General features: G+C 43.9%; 1 protein-coding gene across 3 annotated transcripts in view; it reads right to left on the bottom strand.

The window, feature by feature from the left end:
• The window catches only part of LOC140493432 (astacin-like metalloendopeptidase), a 196,017-nt gene that overhangs the window by 115,618 nt on the left and 61,340 nt on the right, over window positions 1–19,059 (bottom strand). For all 3 annotated transcript variants that reach the window (XM_072591861.1, XM_072591859.1, XM_072591860.1), the window contains one exon: window positions 17,296–17,439. In XM_072591861.1, the coding sequence (XP_072447962.1) occupies window positions 17,296–17,439 (144 nt within the window). The remainder of the gene's footprint in view (window positions 1–17,295; window positions 17,440–19,059) is intronic.

Below are 19,059 nucleotides of genomic sequence, written 5' to 3'. Positions count from 1 at the left end.
GAATTAATCGAATTCACAGTTATCCTATTAACAGTTACCTTTATTAACTATCCAGTCTCTTGGTATTTGGCTGTGGCTTCAGCGGAACCCACCTAAAGAGTGGGTCCCCTGTTATATGAAAGCAAATGAAACTTCTTTAACCACCAGTTTATGGGGTTACCATTGTCCATTTGATTGTCCTGTCTCTGGGGTAGCTTGTCTACATCCCCATGGTAAGCACGAACTGCTGGACCTTCGCTGGGCTGAGGTAGCTATCCAGCTCCTCACTGGGGTCATTTACCCGCTCTAGTGTCATTGAGCCAAGGCAAGGGTCCTCACTGTCCAGTTCTGTGTCTGACAATGGGACTGTCAGAGGATCACAGCTCTCGGTTGCCTGTAGTTGTGGGGCAGTGGGTACCCCCTGGTTCTCACTGGGTGGAGGGTGGACTTCGGGGGGGTCCGTTGTTTCCTGGTTGGGAGGAAATGCCCTCCTCTTTACCAACGGCGCTCTGTCTCTTCTTCTGGTGGTGATGACCTTCTTTGCGCCCATCTTCCCCCTCCGAAGAGCTGGCTGTCCCTCCATCGTGCAGCTGTCTTTTTCCCCCCTTTGCTGGGAGGCTTTGGGGGCCTGGCAGGATTTTCTCTTCCTGTTTTTAACAGGTATCCACTCCTCTGCCTGCTCGATTACCTCCTCCTCCATTTCTTCCATCTGCCCAGCTAGAGCTAGGATCAGCTGCTGTGTCTCTCCGCTGGCTGCCGCCTCCTCCACTCCAGCCTGTTCTTCTTTCTGGGTGCCACCAGACTCCGTTTCCCTGCTGTCTGGGTGGACCTTACTGGTCTTTGGGGGTCCACAGCTCACATTGCCACCTCCAGCCATCTGTGCATAAGTGGGGCCCCCACGTCTTGGGCAGGTCTTATACATGTGGCCCGCCTCTCCGTACAGGTTGCAGCTCTTTTCTTCCTGACAGTCCTTAGTCAAGTGACCCTCCTGTTTGCAGTTCCTGCAGATGGTCACTTTGCAATCCGCCGCCACGTGTCCCGACTTCCTGCAGGTTCGGCACACTTTCGGCTGCCCTGCATATGTCAGGTAGCCTCTGCTCCCTCCGATTGCGAAGCTCGAGGGTGGGTGGAGGATGTTCCCACTGTCATCGGCCCTCAGAGTTACCCTGACCTGCCGCTTACTGGTCCAGATCCCAAAGGGGTCGGTCACATCAGTGGCTTCTCCCTCAACTTGGACGTACCTTCCCAGGAAGGTCAGGACATCAGCCACTGGAACGTAAGGGTTGTACATATGGATTGTAACAACCCGATTCCTCTGTGCAGGAAGCACACACATGACTACCGTCACTTGTAGACCAGGGAATGCACTTCCCAAGACAAACTGACAATAAGCTTCCTGGACCTGATAAATATAGTTGTCCCAAAGCCCTCAGGGCAGTCTTGTACACCAGTGATACCAAAGCACGCAAAGCTCAGGTCAGACAGAGAGGCACCAGAATATCTTGCTCACAGGAGAGCAACAATGGAAATACTGCCAAAATAACGGACATTCTCACCTACCCTTAAAGAGAGCTGGAATCTCCTGATCCCATTAAGAACTGATTGATGCTGCCATTGTATCTACATTCAGGACATTCTTCTGATAACTGCTTTGCAATTATCATCATCGTAACTTGATTACTTGACTATCAAGACCATTGTATCTTCACTATTATTAATTAGCATCATTGTACAGTATTCTTAAAAATTGGCTGGAATTTCAGCTCAAAAAGAGTGTTTCCACTACCTGGACAGACTGACTGTGCTGTTTCAGATGGGTCAATTTCCCTTCCACGATATCGCAGTTTGTTAATTTTACTTTGATCTGTGTTTTGTGATCTCTGCTTTATTGGGCTAATTTCTCCAACAGCAGGATTGGTTACTGATAAAACTGGTGAAATCTAATGCATTTTGTGATGCAGTGTATTTGATGCATTATAATTCACATTTACTTCGCCCTCTATCGATGCATTTACAGATATATGTGACACGGGACATAAAAGGATAATTGAACTGATAAGTCTCCCCTCCCATCGCAACCCACCAAAGTTCAGCAGTCTAGTTAAAAGATCTGTTAACTGCTTCAGTCACCTGAAACCTGAATCATGCCTCAGTACTGACTACTATAGAACCTTAACTAGCATGAATCATCTCAGTTAATCTCAAATTCCATGTTAGGGCCCTCTTGTGGCATAGTGGTAGTGTCTCTACCCGTGGACCAAAAGGCCTGGCTCCGAGTTCCACCTGCTGTACAGGTGCGTAATAACATCCCTGAACAGGTTGGTTAGAAAAATACGTTCAATTTTTTTTTAAAAAAGGACTGTTCACAAGCTGTTGGGAAAGAATGAGACAGCTAGAGTGAGTGTGGCTTGAAACACACTGAGAGTAAGTCATTCCCGCCTCAGGCAACTGTCTGTGTGGAGTTTGCACATTCTCCCCGTGTCTGAGTGGGTTTCTCCCTGGTGCTCCGGTTTTAGTGATTGTCTATTGTTATGACGACCATGAAATAAAGGCCCTGGACTAATAGATATCATTTGATTTTAAGCATTTTCCAGAAGCTTTAAGTCATGGCTGGAGAGTACAAAGCCATGGTGTGTTCTTCCTGCTCTCTGCGGGAAGCCTGAAACATTACCTGAGCCCAGGGCCAGCATGAGTGCTGGAAGTGCCTCTAGTTGCAGCTCCTGGAACCTTGGATTCAGAGGTGGAGCAGCAGCTCAGGACACGGTGGAGAATTTGTGAAGCAGAGTGTGTCATGGATAGTGTGCATCTGGGCTATGCAGAGAGGTGATCACACTTCAGGCTAAGACCCCATAGGCAGAAAGGGAATTGGGACCACCAGGCAGAGAAAGAGGTACAGGCAGGCAGTGCATGAGTCTCCTGTGGTTGTTCGCTTGCTAAACAGATATAGCACTGAGTACAAGCAAGGGGAACAGTCTCTCACACAAAGCAGCATCAGCAAATTTGATGCATCATGGCTGACTTAAAAAAAAGTGAAAGCAATAGTTATAGAGGATTCATTATAAGGGGAAGAGATAAGACATTTTGACCAACGCATATGAGACTCCAGGATGGCATGTTGCTTCCCTGATGCCAGGGCGGCACAGTGGCTAGCACAGCTGCCTCACAGCGCCAGAGACCCGGGTTCAATTCCCGTCTATGTGGAGTTTGTACATTCCCCTAGTGTCTGCGTGGTGCTCTGGTTTCCTCCCACAGTTCAAAAATGTGCAGGTTAGGTGAATTGGCCATGCTAAATTGCTTGTAGTGTTAGGTGAAGGGGTAAATGTAGGGGAATGGGTCTGGGTGGGTTGCTCTTCGGAGGGTCGGTGTGGACTTGTTGAGCCGAAGGGCCTGCTTCCACACTGTAAGTCATCTAAGTCTAAGTCAAGCAAGTCTCAAAGCGGCTACAGGACAGTTTGGAATGGGAGGATGAACAGCCTGTAGTCATAAAATACATTGGCTTAACGAAAAGGGATGAAGTCCTAAAAGGAGAACATAGGGAGTTAAGAATAAGTTGAAAAGTAGGACCTCAAAGTTAGTGATCTCAGGGTTATTACCAGTGCTACAAGCTTAATCAGAGTAGAAGTAGCAGAACATATCAGATGAACACATGATTGAAGAAATGGTGTGACAGGGAGGGTTCCAGATTCGTGGCATTTTGGAACCAGTTCTGGGGGAGGTGGAACAAATACATACTGGACAGGGCCGATACCCTAAGGACTGGGCAGGCTTCAAATGAAAACGGCAGGGTGGTGGAAATCTATGTATGGAGTCAGAGGAAAGAAAATCAAGGACAAGGCCAAAAGACAGAAAGGGTAATAAGAAATGTGACTGGCATAGAAATCAAGGACCAGGATTAAACAGGGACACAGTGAAAAATAATGGAACTGAGTCAAATAATGTTAAAAAGATAAGGCTTAAGGCTTTGTAACTTCATATATAGAGCATTGACAATAAAGTGGATGAATTAATCATGCAAATAGATGAAAACAGGTATGATATAGTCGGGATTACAGAGACATGGCGCTAGGGTGACCAGGGATAGGAAGTGAATATCTAATATTTGGGAAGGATAGACAAAATACAAAAGGTGGTGGAGTCGTACAGCTGATTAAAGAGGAATTCAGTGCAATAGTAAAGATATGCACTGATGATGTGGAATCTTTATGGGTTGAGCTGAGGAACACCAAGGGGCAAAAAACACCAGTGGGGGTTGTACATAAACCTCAAAATTGTAGGGGAGATTTTGGGAATGGTAATAAACAGGACATTAGAGATACATGAAGTAAACAAGCTAAGACTGAGAAATCTAACTGCATTTATTTCAATGCAAAAGGTTTAACAGGTAAGGCAGACAAACGCAGGGCAGGGTTGGGAACATGGGACTGGGATATCACAGCTTTTACAGAAAGATGGCTCATGGAAGGGCAGAACTGGCAGCTTAATGTTCCAGGGTATAGATTTATAACAAGTACAGAAGAGGTACCAAAACAGGAGTGGGAGTGGGTCTTTGGTTTGATAACCTTATGGATGTACTTAGGTAAAATATTCGTGAGAGTATATCCAGGGATGTTATGTGGCTAGAAATGAGAAATGATTACCTTATTGGGATTGTACTACAGTCCGCCCAGTAATCAGCAGTAAATTGAGAAGTAAACTCATAAGGAGATCTCACGGTTGTAATGGTGAGGAATTTTAACTTTCCATCATTGACTCGGACTGTCATAGTGTTAAGGGCTGGGATGGAGAGGCATTTACTAAGTCTGTACAAGAAAATTATTAAATTTTTTATTCAGTATATGGTTGAACCTACTAGAGAAGGAGCAAAACTTGAACTCCCCTTGGGAAATAAGGCAAAGCATGTCACTTAGGTGTCATTGGGGGACCACTTTGGGGTCAATGATCATAATTCTGTTAGTTTTAGAATAGCTATGGAAAAGGATAAACCTGATCTAAAAGTTAAAAGGCAGGCCAATTTTGATGGTATTAGGCAAGAATTTTTAAACGCTGCTTGGAAGAGGTTATTCACAGGTTAGAAAGTTGGAGGCCTTCAAAAATGAGATAACAAGAGTCCAAAGGCAGCATGTTCCTATTATTGTGAAGAGCAAATCTAATAGGTGGAGGGATTAATGGATGACGAGAGAAATTGTGGCCTTGATCAAGAAAAAGGAGATGCATAGCAGAGGTAGATAGCTGGGATCAAGTGAATCCCTCAGTAACAGCATTCGCAAGAGGGAAATTGTGGTGGGGCGGGGGGGTGGAAGAAATGGTCATAAAGGGGACATGAGATAGGTTTGGAAGATAAGGTTAAGGAGAATCCAAAGACATTCCACAAATACATTAAGGATAAAGGAGTAACTAGGGAGAGACAGGACCCCATAAAAATCATCAAGGCCATCTTTGTGTGGAACCATAGGAAATAATTGAGATGCTAGACGAGAACTGTGCCACGATATGGAAGCTAGAGAACTTGGAGAAATAAACAGTGATATCTTGAAAAGTGTCCATAATACAGTAGTAGTAGTGCTGGTTGTCTTAAAGTGCATATAGGTGGATAAATTCCTATGATTGGATCAGGTGCATCAGGGAAGCCAGGGGAATGATTGTTGGGCCCCTTGCTGAGTTATATTTAATCATAATGGCCACAAGTGAAGTGCTGGAAGATTGACAGTGGCTAATGTGATGCCACTATTTAAGAACGGTGGTAAGGAAAAGAAACAGAAGTATAGACCAGTGAGCCTGATGTCAGTGGTTTCAAAGTTATTGGACAGGATTCTGAAGGACAAGATTTACATGCATTTGGAAAGGCAAGGACTGATTAGGAATAGTCAACATGGCTTTCTGGCTGGAAAATTGTGTCTCACTAACTTGATTGAGTTTTTTGAAGTGATAAAGACTGATGAAGGCAGGGCAGTGGATGTTTGCCATATGGACTTAGCAAGGCATTCGACAAGATCCTGCATGGTAGACTGGTTAGCAAGGTTAGAACACATGAATTCAGGGAGAGCTAGCCATTTTGATACAAAATTGGTTTGAAGATAAGAGACAGAGTGTGATGGTGGAGGGCTGTTTATCGGACTGGAAACCTGTGTCCAGCAGAGTTTCGCAAGGACCGGTGCTGGGTCTACGGTGACACGGTGGCACAGTGGTTAGCACTGCTGCCTCACAGTGCCAGAGACCTGGGTTCAATTCCCACCTCAGGCGACTGACTGTGTGGAGTTTGCACATTCTCCCCGTGTCTCCCACAGTCCAAAAATGTGCAAGTTAGGTGAATTGGCCATGCTAAATTGCCCGTAGTGTTAGATGGAGGGGTAAATGTAGGGGAATGGGTCTGGGTGGGTGCGCTTCGGCAGGTCGGTGTGGACGTGTTGGGCCGAAGGGCCTGTTTGAGTTTGCACATTCTCCCCGTGTCTGCGTGGGTTTCCTCCGGGTGCTCCGGTTTCCTCCCACAGTCCAAAGATGTGCAGGTCAGGTGAATTGGTCATGCTAAATTGCCCGTAGTGTTAGGTAAGGGGTAAACGTAGGGGAATGGGTGGGTTGCGCTTCGGCGGGTCGGTGTGGACTGGTTGGGCCGAAGGGCCTGTTTCTACACTGTAAGTAATCTAATCTAATCTAATCTAATGTACTGTTTTTGGTCATTTACATAAATGATTTGGATGTGAATATAGGAGGAATGGTTAGTAAGTCTGCAGATGACACCAAAATTGGGGATGTAGTGACAGTGAAGAGGTTATCTCAGAATACAATGGGACCTTCATCAGATGGGCTGAGGAGTAGCAAATAGAATTTAGTTTTGTTAAATGCGAGGTGTGCACTTTGGTAAGGCCAATCAGGGAATGACTTAATGGAAAGGTGTTGCTGAACAAATGACCTAGGGGTGTAGGTTCATAGTTCTTTGAAGTTGGAGTCACAGGTTGACAGGGTAGTGAAGGCAGCATTTGGTACACTCGCCTTTACTGGTCAGTGCATTGAGTATAGCAGTTGGGATATCATGTTGCAGCAGGACAGTAGTTTGGAACATGGGTAGTTCTTATGTAACGTGATAGTTGCGTTCCTGTGCAACCCCACATTATAGAAAAATTGTGCTTTAGAGACAGCATTTAAAGCACTGGCAAGGTAATTGCATTACAGCCCAACAAATGTTTTAAATGTTTGTGCTTTAGAAACAGTGTCCCCAATTTGTCAATCCCATTACAGTGAACCAGTGTTAACGAACCACATGTTATAGCAATGACCTGTTCTGCGTTTACTTCTGGTCCCCCTGCTACAGGAAAGATACTGTTAAACTTGAAAGGGTGCAGAATAGATTTATAAGGATGCTGCTGGGATTGGAGGGTTTGAGCATACAAGGAGAGGCTGAATGGGCTGGGGCTTTTTTCCCTGGAGCATCAGAGGCTAAGGGGTGACCTTATAGAGGTTCATAAAATCATGAGGGGCATGGACAGATTGAGTAGACAGAGTCCTTTTCTCCAGGTAAGGGAGTTCAAAACTAGTTTAAGGTGAGAGAGGAAAAGACTTAAAAGGGACCAAAGGAGCAACGTTTTCACACAGAGGGTGGTGCATGTATTGAATGAGTTGCTAGAGGAAGTACAGGAGAGGCTGATAACGTTTAAATGTTGTAATTGTATCTGGATGAATACATGAATAAGGAGGGTTTGGTGGGATATGGACCAAATTCTGGCAAATGGGACTGAATTTTGGATAACTGGTAAGTATGGACAAGTTGGACTAAAGGGTCTGATTACATGCTGTACAACTCCAATATTCTGTCTGTAGTTATGGATGACTTTAATCCGCACACAAGTTGGGCAAATCAAATTAGTAACAATACTGGCAAGAAGGAATTCTTGGAATGTACATGGGATGACCTTCTGGATACTTACATTGAGGAACCAACAAGAGAACTGGTCATCGTAGGCTAGGTATTGTGTAATCAGAAAAGAATGCTTTGCAATTTGGTTGTGTGAGGCCCCTTGGGAATGAGTGATCATAATATGATGAATTTCTCATCAAGACGGAGAGCGACATAGTTGATTCTGAGACGAAGGTCTTAAATTTGAAGAGAGGAGTTTACGATGGTATGAGGTATAGGTTAGCTATGGTATATTTAAAAGGGATGACACTGGAAAGGCAATGACAAATATTCAAAGAGCACATGGGTGAACTACAATGATTGGGAGAAAGTGAGGACTGTAGATGCTGGAGTTCAGAATCAAGAATGTGTGGTTCTGGAAAAGCACAGCAGGTCATGCAGCATCTGAGGAGCAGGAGAATCAACATTTCAGGCCCTTCATCAAGAATGAAACTGGGAGCCTCAGGAATGGAGAGATAAATGGAAGGGGGATGGGGCTAGGGAGAAGGTAGCCGAGAGTGCAATTGGTGGATGGAAGTGGGGATGAAGGTGATAGGTTGGAGAGGAGGGTGGAGTGGATAGGTGGGAAGGAGGATTGACAGCTGGGATAGATCATGGGGACGGTGCTGAGCTGGAAGGTTGGAACTGGCATAAGATGGGGGGAGGGTAAATAAGGAGACTGGTGAAGTCCACATTGATGCCTTGAGGTTGAAGGGTCCCAAGGTGGAAGATGAGCCATTCTTCCTCCTGGCATTGGGTGGTGAGGGAGCAGTGATGGAGAAGGCAGAGAAGGAGGGGGAGTTGAAATGTTCGGCCACGGGACGGTGGGGTTGTTTGGTGCGGGTGTCCTGGAGATGTTCCCTGAAGCTCTCTGCCAGAAGGCATCCAGTCTCCCCAACATAAAGGAGGCTGCATCAGAAGCAATGGATACAATAAATGGCATGGTTGGAAGTGCAGGTGAAACTCTGTGGAAGGCTCCTTTGGGGCCTTGGATGGAGGTGAGGAATGAGGTGTGGGCGCAAGTTTTGCAATTCCTGCAGTGATGAGGAGGGTGCCAGGACGGGAGGGTGAGTTGTAGGGGAGCATGGACCTGACCAGGTAGTCGCAGAGGAATGGTCTTTGAGGAAAGCGAATGGGGTGGGGTGGGACACATATCCCTGGTGGTGGGGTCTATTTGTAGGTGGCGGAAATGCCAGTGGATGATGTGGTCTATGTGGAAGTTGGTGGGGTGAGGTTCTGTCCTTGTTGCAATTGGAGGGGTGGGGTTCAAGGACGGAGGCGTGGGACGTGGATGAGATGCATTGGATGGCATCTTCAACCATATGGGAGGGGAAATTTCAGTCTTTAAAGAAGGCGGCCATCTGGTGTGTTCTGTGGTGGAACTGGTCCTTCTGGGAGCAGATGCAATGGAAGCGGGGGGATTGGGAACACAGGATAGCGTTTTTGCAGGAGGTAGGGTGGGAGGAGGTGTAATTCAGGTAGCTGTGGGAATCGGTGGGTTTGTAAAAAATTTCAAATATAGTTTTGCACGAGCTACCTTCCATATAGCAACTGTTGGAGAGGCAATAAAATCTTGGTAGATGACCACTAATGTAATCGCTATATGGAAGGTAGCTCATGCAACACTATGTTTGAGAAGGCAGGCAGAGAGCAAACTCGGAAATTATAGAATGTCGTAATTGTAACAAAGTCAGCTGAGATGACCCTCCTTAATTGGACCAGGTTAACAGCCCCAAGAGAGCCCTTGCTGGCAGATATAAACAGGAGCGTCAGAGGGTCTGTTCACTCTGAGGAAGCCAGGCTAGTGTTAACTACTATGCATGTGGAAATAAAGGATAATGTGTGGGGACAGGGTACCAACCTTTCTGGAGTTATTTCATAGACTAGTAAGCCTGGCATCAGTAGTGGGAAAATGCTAGTGTTGAATATAAAAGAATTAATAGCTGAGCATTTGGGAAACAGTGGTAGGGCTGTCTAGATTCAGCATGGATTTATGACAGGGAAATCAATCTTGGGAGATCTACTGGAAAAGTTTGATGATGTAACCATTAGAGCTGATGAAGAGGGCCCAGTGGTTTATTTGAACTTGCAGAAGGCTTTCAAGAAAGTCCTATTTAAGAGATTAGCATGTAAAACTGAAGCGTATGGAACTGGAAGTAACGTATTGAGTCTGGTTCACAGACACAAAACAAAGAATAAATGGGTCTTTTTCCAAACAGCAAGCCATTCCTAGTGGGTTATGACAGAGGTCAGTGCTAGGATCCCAGATATTCACAACATGAATTAATTGTTTAGATGACATAGTAACATCTCCAAATTTGCAAATGACAGCTGGGTGGGAGGGTGAGTTGTGAAGAAGATGTAAAGATGTTTCAGTGCGATTTGGACAAAGCTAAGTGAATGGGCAAATGCTTGGCAGATGCAGTATAATATGGATAAATGTGAAGTTATCCACTTTGGTGGTAAAAACAGGAAGGCAGGTTATTATCTGAAAGAGTATAAATTGAGACAGTTTCTTTATACACAGCCTCTGAAGGTAAACGTGCAAGTACTGCAGGTGGTAAAAGGGGTAAATGGTACATTGGTCTTTGTAGTGAAAGGATTCAAGTACAGAATGTCTTTCTGCAATTATTCAGAGCCTTGGGAGGAGACCACACCTGGAACAGTGTATGCTGTTTTGGACTCCTGATTTGAGGAAAAATGTACTTGCAAGAGAGGGAGTACAGTACAGATTGAATTGATGAAAATTATTTTTGCTGGAGTTAGGAAGAATTAGAGGAGATTTCATAGAAACCTAGAACCTTCTAGCAGGACTAAACAGGATAGATGCAGCAAGGATGTCCCAGAGGACAGGGAGTCCAGAACCAGGAGTCACAGTCTAAGGATTCAGGGTGAACCATTTAAGACCAAGATGAGGAGAAATTTCTTCAGCCAGTGAATGGTTAGCCTATGGAACTCATCATCACAGAAAGCAGTTGAGCCCAAAATATTGCATGATTTCAAGAAGGAATTGGGTGTAAAGGGATCAAAGGAATAGTGCGAAAAGTATGAACAGGCTGAGTTGGATGATCAGCCACGATCATAATGAATAGCGGAGCAGACTCGAAGGACCGAATCATGTACTCCTGCTCCTATTTTCTATGTTTCTATGTTAGTCATCCACAAGTCAAAGGCTCTTTACCAGCTATTCCCACTGCCCCATACTATCAAGATCCACGATGATCCACTTGGACAATGTGGAACAATAGCTGTACCTTTGACAGTGTGCACTCAGTGGAGGCACACTTTAACAATGAAATTAATCATTGCAACTCCAGTACACTAGTGCAGCCAATGGTTTCGTGAGAAATAGAGTGCTTGATCAGAAAGATCTCAAACTCAACACCAAGCTTATGGTCTACAGGGCAGCAGTGTTACCAGTCCTCCTGTATGCATTAGAGATAGGTAGTGTCCACTGAGGTAACTTACTTACTTACAGTGTGGAAACAGGCCCTTCAGCCCAACAAGTCCACACTGACCCGCTGAAGCGCCACCCACCCAGACCTATTTCCCTACATTTGCCCCTTCATCTAATACTACAGGCAACTCAACATGATCAATTCACCTAACCTGCACATTTTTGGACTGTGGGAGGAAACCGGAGGACCCAGAGGAAACCCACACAGACACAGGGAGAACGTGCAAACAGTTCAGTCAGTCGCCTGAGGCGGGAATTGAACCCGGGTCTCTGGCACTGTGAGGCAGCAATGCTAACCACCGTGCCACCATGCCGCCCATGTACAGTGGACACTTTAAACTACTTCAGAAAAATAACCAGTGATGCCTCCATAAAATCCTGTAAATCCAATGGCAGGAAAGGCACTCTAATATCAGTGTTTTCTCAGGTCATATATCTCTAACACAAAGGCACTAGTTATGATCAACTGGTTGCATTTTCCACATGTCAACACAACTTTCAAAACTAGGTCTCTATTCTGAGCTTTGTCATGGCAATGGTTATCAAGATGGCAAATTAAACATTTCAGAAACTTCCTCAAAGCCTACCGGAAAAAATATCCCTCTCTGCAGTAATTGCCGACAGTTCGAAGAACTTCAGCTCAGGGTTAATGATGTGGAGTCCAAACTTCAGACAATGAAATGCACTGGGGAGGCAGAAAGTTGCTCAATGCTTTATTCCAAAAGGCAATCACGTTTGCTCATAGCCAGAGGAGGGAGGATTATGAGTAAGGTAGATGTAGAGATCCAGAAGATAGCGTTGCAAGAGCCTTAACCTTTGCATTTGTCAAATACATTTGAGGATGAGACGTATGGATAAAAACAGTGACTGCAGGAATGACGAGTAAACTGATCACACCACTATATTGTATGCAGCAATTCAAGTGAGGGGAGTAAGAGTTATGTCCTAATAGTAAGCAGCAGTGTGGATATTAAGGTAACCTCCTCAGGGCTGCAGAGGGACGGGCTGCAGGAGAGGAAGGATCCAGTTGCAGGAATACAAATGATATACAGGCAGTCCCCAGGTTTCAAATGGGTTCCGTTTTGGAGTCCATTTGCAAGTTGATTAGTACACAAGTTGGAACACAATGCAGAATAATACAAAGGAGCTGTTCGTAAGTACAGGAAATGCTTCAATGTTGGATCTTTAAAATTCTTATGAGATCATGTGCGTAAGTATGAGCATTCATGAGTTGGACATACATATATTGGGGACACTGTAGGTAAGACTAAGAAAGACATTATATGAAGGGAGTATGAGCAACTAGTAAATTAAACAGTAGAGCAATGAAGATAATAACCTTTTGGCATGGATCTTCGCATGAGCAAACAAGCCAACCTATTAGCAGAGCTATCTAATCATTGACTGATCTAACAACTTTTGTTGTACAAGTTTCGCCTTAATACTTCAAGGAGGACACTAACATTTGTTCAACAGTCCTACCACTGAATCTGGAGAACGCAGCAGCGGCATTGATAAAATTCCTTGAGTGCTTTCGTGTTCCTGACACAAAGTCCAAGACTCAGTGCTGACAGCAATTCTTCTGTATACCAGGACTGTTGGTGACTTGTAGAGATTTCTTTTTTCAACTTTGTATCAAATACTTGCAGAGATATTTCGTGGAAGATTGAACTAATACAACAAATCTAGAATTGGATTCCCTTATCGTTGGTAGATCTTTGAGAGAGGTGGGTTGACAAAATACAAGAATTGCACAGCAATTTGAAGAGATTCTCCATCAACACATAATAAATTGAACATTTCACTGACCAGCTGTGGGCTATACAAGTTTCTTATACAAACAATTGATGAAATCCAAAAAATGGCTTGCAATTTGGTGCAGCATGGGCAACAGCAATGCAGTCATCCACAAGACAATATTCAAAACATACAGGAGTGCTAGGAAACTGTGCCAACAAAGATCCCAGAATTTCTGACAAAAATTCATGCAGAGTAATCAAAGAGAAACTGGCCCCATTAACAGAATGCTCATTCAATCACATACTGGCTTCTTCCACTGCTTGTTGGTCAAAGGCTCAACAGTGGGAGAAGTAAAAAAGTGAGACTGGACAATCAATAGGCATTTATGAAAGTAAACAAAGACAGTGAGGAAGTCACTGGGAAATAAACCCTGGTTGAGGCAGTGATTGAGGGTACCTTTAGTCAAGCTCTTGATCAGGGGCTATCTTTAATCAAAAGCAGGATACAGGGCTGTCTTTTATTGACAATGTAATCAGGAGCCTAAAGTTCTGATGAAGGCTCACTGAACTGGAAATGCAAACTCTGCTTTTCTCTCTCTACAGATGTTGCTTGCGAAGTTTTTTCAGTACTTCAGATGATTGCAAGATGTCTCTGAGAAGGGAAGACCACATCAGGGTTATTGGCAAGAAGGAGTCTATAAGGATGTTGTGGAGAGGAGTTGTAAGAGGATTATTGGGATTTGGAGAAAGAGGTTGCAAGCGGTGGGTGGGAGGGGGAGAGAAAGAGAGAATAGTTTTTAATCTGTCAACAAACCAATACTTGGCCAATTGGAATCCAAGAAAACTTTAAATCTCTCAGGTATTGAATTCCTTACAAATGAATGTGCAATGTCTTGTTTAATGTGGCCTAAGTTCAGGAAAACAGACAGCTGGAAAGAATGTGGTGGATCCTATTCTAATGAAATCTTAGTTAACAGCTCTAGTTAAATTTGAAATTGAGACTTCAGATGCAATAATAAGGGTAGTAATTGTCTAATTAAAATGTTCCAATTTTGCACAAATTCAATGGAAATGCATTAGCTGTCACCTCACCATCTGTGGTAGATGTATTTAGGGTGATGACTTGTTTATGTGGAAAAATGTTAATTATTCTAAAATAAAACCTTTTGTTGTTAATTTACGTCTGCTGTCTTGTACCAATTTAAATATTGCTATATCTGAGAAATTAATGCTTTTTCCCCATGTTGCAATCTAAAATATTAAAGGAGAGGTAGAACATAGAACAGTACAACGCAGTACAGGCCCTTCAGTTCTTGCTGTGCCGACCAGAGAAACCAATCAAAAGCCCATCTATCCTACACTATTCCATTATCATCCATATGTCTATCAAATGACCATTTAAGTACCCTTAAAGTTGGCATTCCATGTCCTTACTATTCTCTGAGTAAAGAGCCTACCTTTGACATCTGTCCTATATCTATCACCCCTCAATTTAAAACCACGTCCCCTTGTGTTAGCCAGCATCATCCAAGGAAAAAGGCTCTCACTGTCCACCATATCTAATCCTCTGATCATCTTATATGTCTCTATTAAGTCACCTCTGAATCTTCTCTCTTACAAAAACAGCCTCAAGACCCTCAGCCTTTCCTCATAAGACCTTCCCTCCATACCAGGCAACATCCTGGTAAATCTCTGCACCATTTCCAAAGTTTCCACATCCTTCCATAATGCAGCAACCTGAGCTGTCCGCAATACTCCCAGTGTGGCCGCACCAGGGTTTTGAACAGCTGCAACATGACTTCATGGCTCTGGAATTCAATCCCTCCAGCAATAAAAGCTAATACACCATATGCCTTCTTAATAACCCTCTCAACCTGGATAGCAATTTTCAGGGATCCATGCACATGGACACCGAGATCTCTCTGCTCATCCACACTACTAAGAATCTTACCATTAGCCCTATATCCTCTATTCCTGTTACTCCTTCCAAAGTGAATCACCTCATACTTTCCCGCATTAAGCTTCATTTGCCACCTCTCAGCCCAGCTCCGCAACATCCTTCCGCACTGTCCACAACTCCACTGACTTTTGGGTCATCCGCAAATTTACTAACCCATCCTTCTACGCCCTCATCCAGGTCATTTACAAAAATGACAAACAGCAGTGGCCCCAAAACAGACCCCTATGGTAAATCACTAGTAACTGAACTCCAGGATGAGTTTCCCATTAACCATCACCCTCTGTCTTCTTTCAGCTAGCCAATGTCTGATGCAAACTGATAAAGCACCATCAATCCCATGCTTCTGTATTTTCTGCTATAGCCTATCGTGGGGAACCTTATCAAACGCTTTCCATATAACATTACAAATCACACAACACCAGGTTATAGTCCAACAGGTTTAATTGGAAGCACTAGCTTTCAGAGTGCCGCTCCTTCATCAGTGGCGAAGGCATGTTTCCAATTAAACCTGTGGCACTATAACCTGGTGTTGTGTGATTTGTAACTTTGTATGCCCCACTCTAACACCGAATTCTCCAAATCATGCTTTCCATATATACCACATCAACCACCTGTTTGGTCACTTTCTCAAAGAACTCAATCATGTTTGTGAGACACGACTTATTCTTCACAAAACCGTGTTGACTATCCCTAAACAAATTATTCCTATTGGATGATTATAAATCTTCTCTCTTATAATCCTTTCCAACACTTTACCCACAACTGAAGTAAGGCTCACTGGTCTATAATTACTAGGGCTGTCTCTACAACCCTTCTTGAACAAGGGTACATTTGCTATCCTCCAGTCTTCTGGCACTATTGCTGTAGACAATGATGACAAAGATCAAAGCCAAAGGCTCTGCAATCTCCTCCCTAGCTTCACATAGAATCCTAGGATAAATCCCATCCTGCCCATGGGATTTACCTGTTTTCATACTTTCCAAGATTGTCAACACCACCTCCTTATGAACCTCAATCCTGTCTAATCTAATATCCTGTACCTCAGTATTCTCCTCAACAACAGTCTGTGTGAATACTGATGCAAAATATTCATTTAGCACCTCTCCTGTCTCCTCAGACTCCACGCACAACTTCCCACTACTGTCCTTGACTGGTTTAAGGATATTGATGAATTCTTCCAGTCTTGTTTCTGCAAGAGTCCAAATATCTCATTTATCAATACAAATAAGGAAGATACTGTTACTATGTGACTGCATTGCCTAATATGTCAGCTAGTGAGAATGAAAAAGTAGCTCCTAATAACCAAAAGCAGATGAACAAAGAAGAGTCAGTTCAGCCTTCTTACCCAGAAGCATGAGAATTTGGTATATCCATTTCGGAAACATAATACATATGTAATATATTGGGAAACCTCACCTGAGGACTGGTAACAGCAGGTTGTAAGTTCGCTCGATGAGCTGGTAGGTTTGTTCTCAGATGCTTTGTCACTATGCTAGGTAACATCATCAGTGAGCCTCCGCTGAAGAGCTGGTGGCCTGTCCAGCTTTGTATTTGTGTGTCTTGGTCTCTTAAAGTGGACGATATTATTTCCTATAACGTTGATAAATGGGGTCCAAATTGACTTGTTTAGTGATGGAGTTCCAGTTTGAATGCCAGGCCTCTGGGAATTCTGGTGGGCGTCTCTGTTTAGCCTGTCCGAGGATGGATGTGTTGTCCCAGTCAAAGTGGTGTTCTTCTTCGTCTGTGTGTAGGGATACTAGTGATAGCTAGTCATGTCTTTTTGGGGTTAGTTAGTGTTCGTGTATCCTGGCAGCTAGTTTCCTGCCTGACTGTCCGACGTAGTGTTTGTTGCAGTCCTTGCAGGGACAACACATCCATCCTAGGACAGGCTAAACAGAAATATGCACAGGAATTCCTAGAAGTCTGGCATTCAAACTGGAACTCCATCATTATTTGGACCCCATCTTTAGAGACTAAGTCACATAAATAGAAAGCGGGACAGAACACCAGTGTTTCAATGAAGGCTCACTGATTACGTTACCTAGCTTGGTGACGTAACATCTGAGAACAAACTTACCAGCTCAGCGAGCAAATTTATAACCTGAACTTCAACCTGAGCTACAAATCTTCGCAAAAATCACACTGGTCAAAATTGTTGTTATATCCACATTATATACTAGAAAATCAAATAAGTGCTAAATCTACTCTTATTCACAACACTTAATTTTAGTTAAGTTGTAAGATTAATAATAATAAGCAACATTAAACTTACTATAATTTGATCTGAAAATATAGGGTACATAAATATTCATATTTGAGGAAGGCCATAAGCAGCTATTGTGACCACCGAAACAACTTGACCCAGGGTGTTCACGGTAATCTCCACCAATAACGTTCTCTGAGGCACTGGTATTTACTATAAAGAAAGAAAATAAAAGAGGTTCAAGTGAAAGTTCTGTTTGCAATCGCTGTTGCATTTTTGTATTTGCACACTGCAGTGCTTACATTTAATTATCCTTATTTCATAAGACATTTTGTTAAAAACTTGGAATGAGATCAGAATTATTTCACTTCCTGTCCATACCCACCCTTCAGGATCTTATACGTTTCACTCAGTGAACCCTTGTGGATACAAGCCTAGCCTGTCCAATCTTTTAAGGCAACTCACATATTCCAGGTATTAACTTAGTCAACCTTTGAGAAATTGCATCCAACACATTTACCTCTTTCTTTCAATATGGCACTATTACCGTGCGACTCTTTGCTAGCTCACTTCAGCAGATCTAATTCTAACATTTCTTATAACTATTCTATACTTCTAAACTTAAATTCTAAATGTGTAAAAATTACTGTTAATATTCCCGCAGCGACCTGACCGCAACTATGACTTGGAACGATAAGTACTTGACCAGCAGCAACACGACTTTGAGGATGCCCAGCTCAACCAGGACTCACTCACATACAGAAAAAGACTCACTTCATCAGCACCTGGTACTGCCTAAAAACGAAAATTCCACCGCCAAGACCTGTTAGCAAAGAAACCAGACCAGCCCAGACCTGATCTGATCTACAATCTCGTAGCATCCCACCCGGAGTAGTCCAGCCCAACTGGACCTGACACACTTACCTGCTGCAACAGAAGACTCGCTCCACCAACTCCCACGAATGACCAGATGCAGGAACCCTACAGGAATAGGGCAAACGTTCTGGCCTGAAGGTGTGGTTGAAACAATTTAGTTTCAACACCCCCTTCCCCTGCATACTCCTAGGCTATCAAAACCAAAATGGATAAACCCAGATCTAGACTTTAGATTATAGTGGTGCTGGAAAAGCACAGCAGGTCAGGCAGCATCCGAGGAGCAGGAAAATCGACGTTTCGGGCATAGAGGCAGGGTGCCTGCAGGATGGAGAGATAAATGAGAGGGGGGTGGGGGTGGGGAGAAAGTAGCAAAGAGTACAAAAGGTGAATGGGGGTGGGGATGAAGGTGATAGGTCAGAGAGGAGGGTGGAGTGGATAGGTGGAATAACTGAGAGACTGTTATGTGCTGTGTTTCACAGAGATTTGGCTCACTCCCGACTGCATCCTACAAGCTGATGGGTTCTCCATACACCACATGGACGACATGACATCCTCAGGAAAGAGAAAGGTGGTGGGGTATGCTCCCTGATCAACACTTCCTCGTGCTCGGACGTAGAGATCCAGGCAAGCCATTGCTTCACAGACACAGATCGTTATGCACCTGGACAGTATGTTTTCAGCTGTGCATCTGTAGGAGTTGGTGAGGGCCCTTATGACCATGAAACCTTTCCTGAGCTGTCTGAGGAAGAAGTGGTGTTGACCATTGCATCTACATGGGAAGACTAGAACAGGTCGGTTATCATCATTCCAAGGAACTTGATGCTCTCTACCCTTTCAATCTCAGTCCTGTTGATGCAGATTTCAGCAAAATACTGTTCATAATATCTACGATGTGAATACACCTCCACCATCCTGACAGCTGTATACATACCACCCCATGCAGATGTGGGGAATACA

The sequence above is a fragment of the Chiloscyllium punctatum genome, chromosome 22, assembly GCF_047496795.1.
Source record: "Chiloscyllium punctatum isolate Juve2018m chromosome 22, sChiPun1.3, whole genome shotgun sequence".
NCBI lineage: Eukaryota > Metazoa > Chordata > Chondrichthyes > Orectolobiformes > Hemiscylliidae > Chiloscyllium > Chiloscyllium punctatum.
Note: the sequence above shows the minus strand (reverse complement) of the source record. Positions and strands in the feature narration are given on the sequence as shown.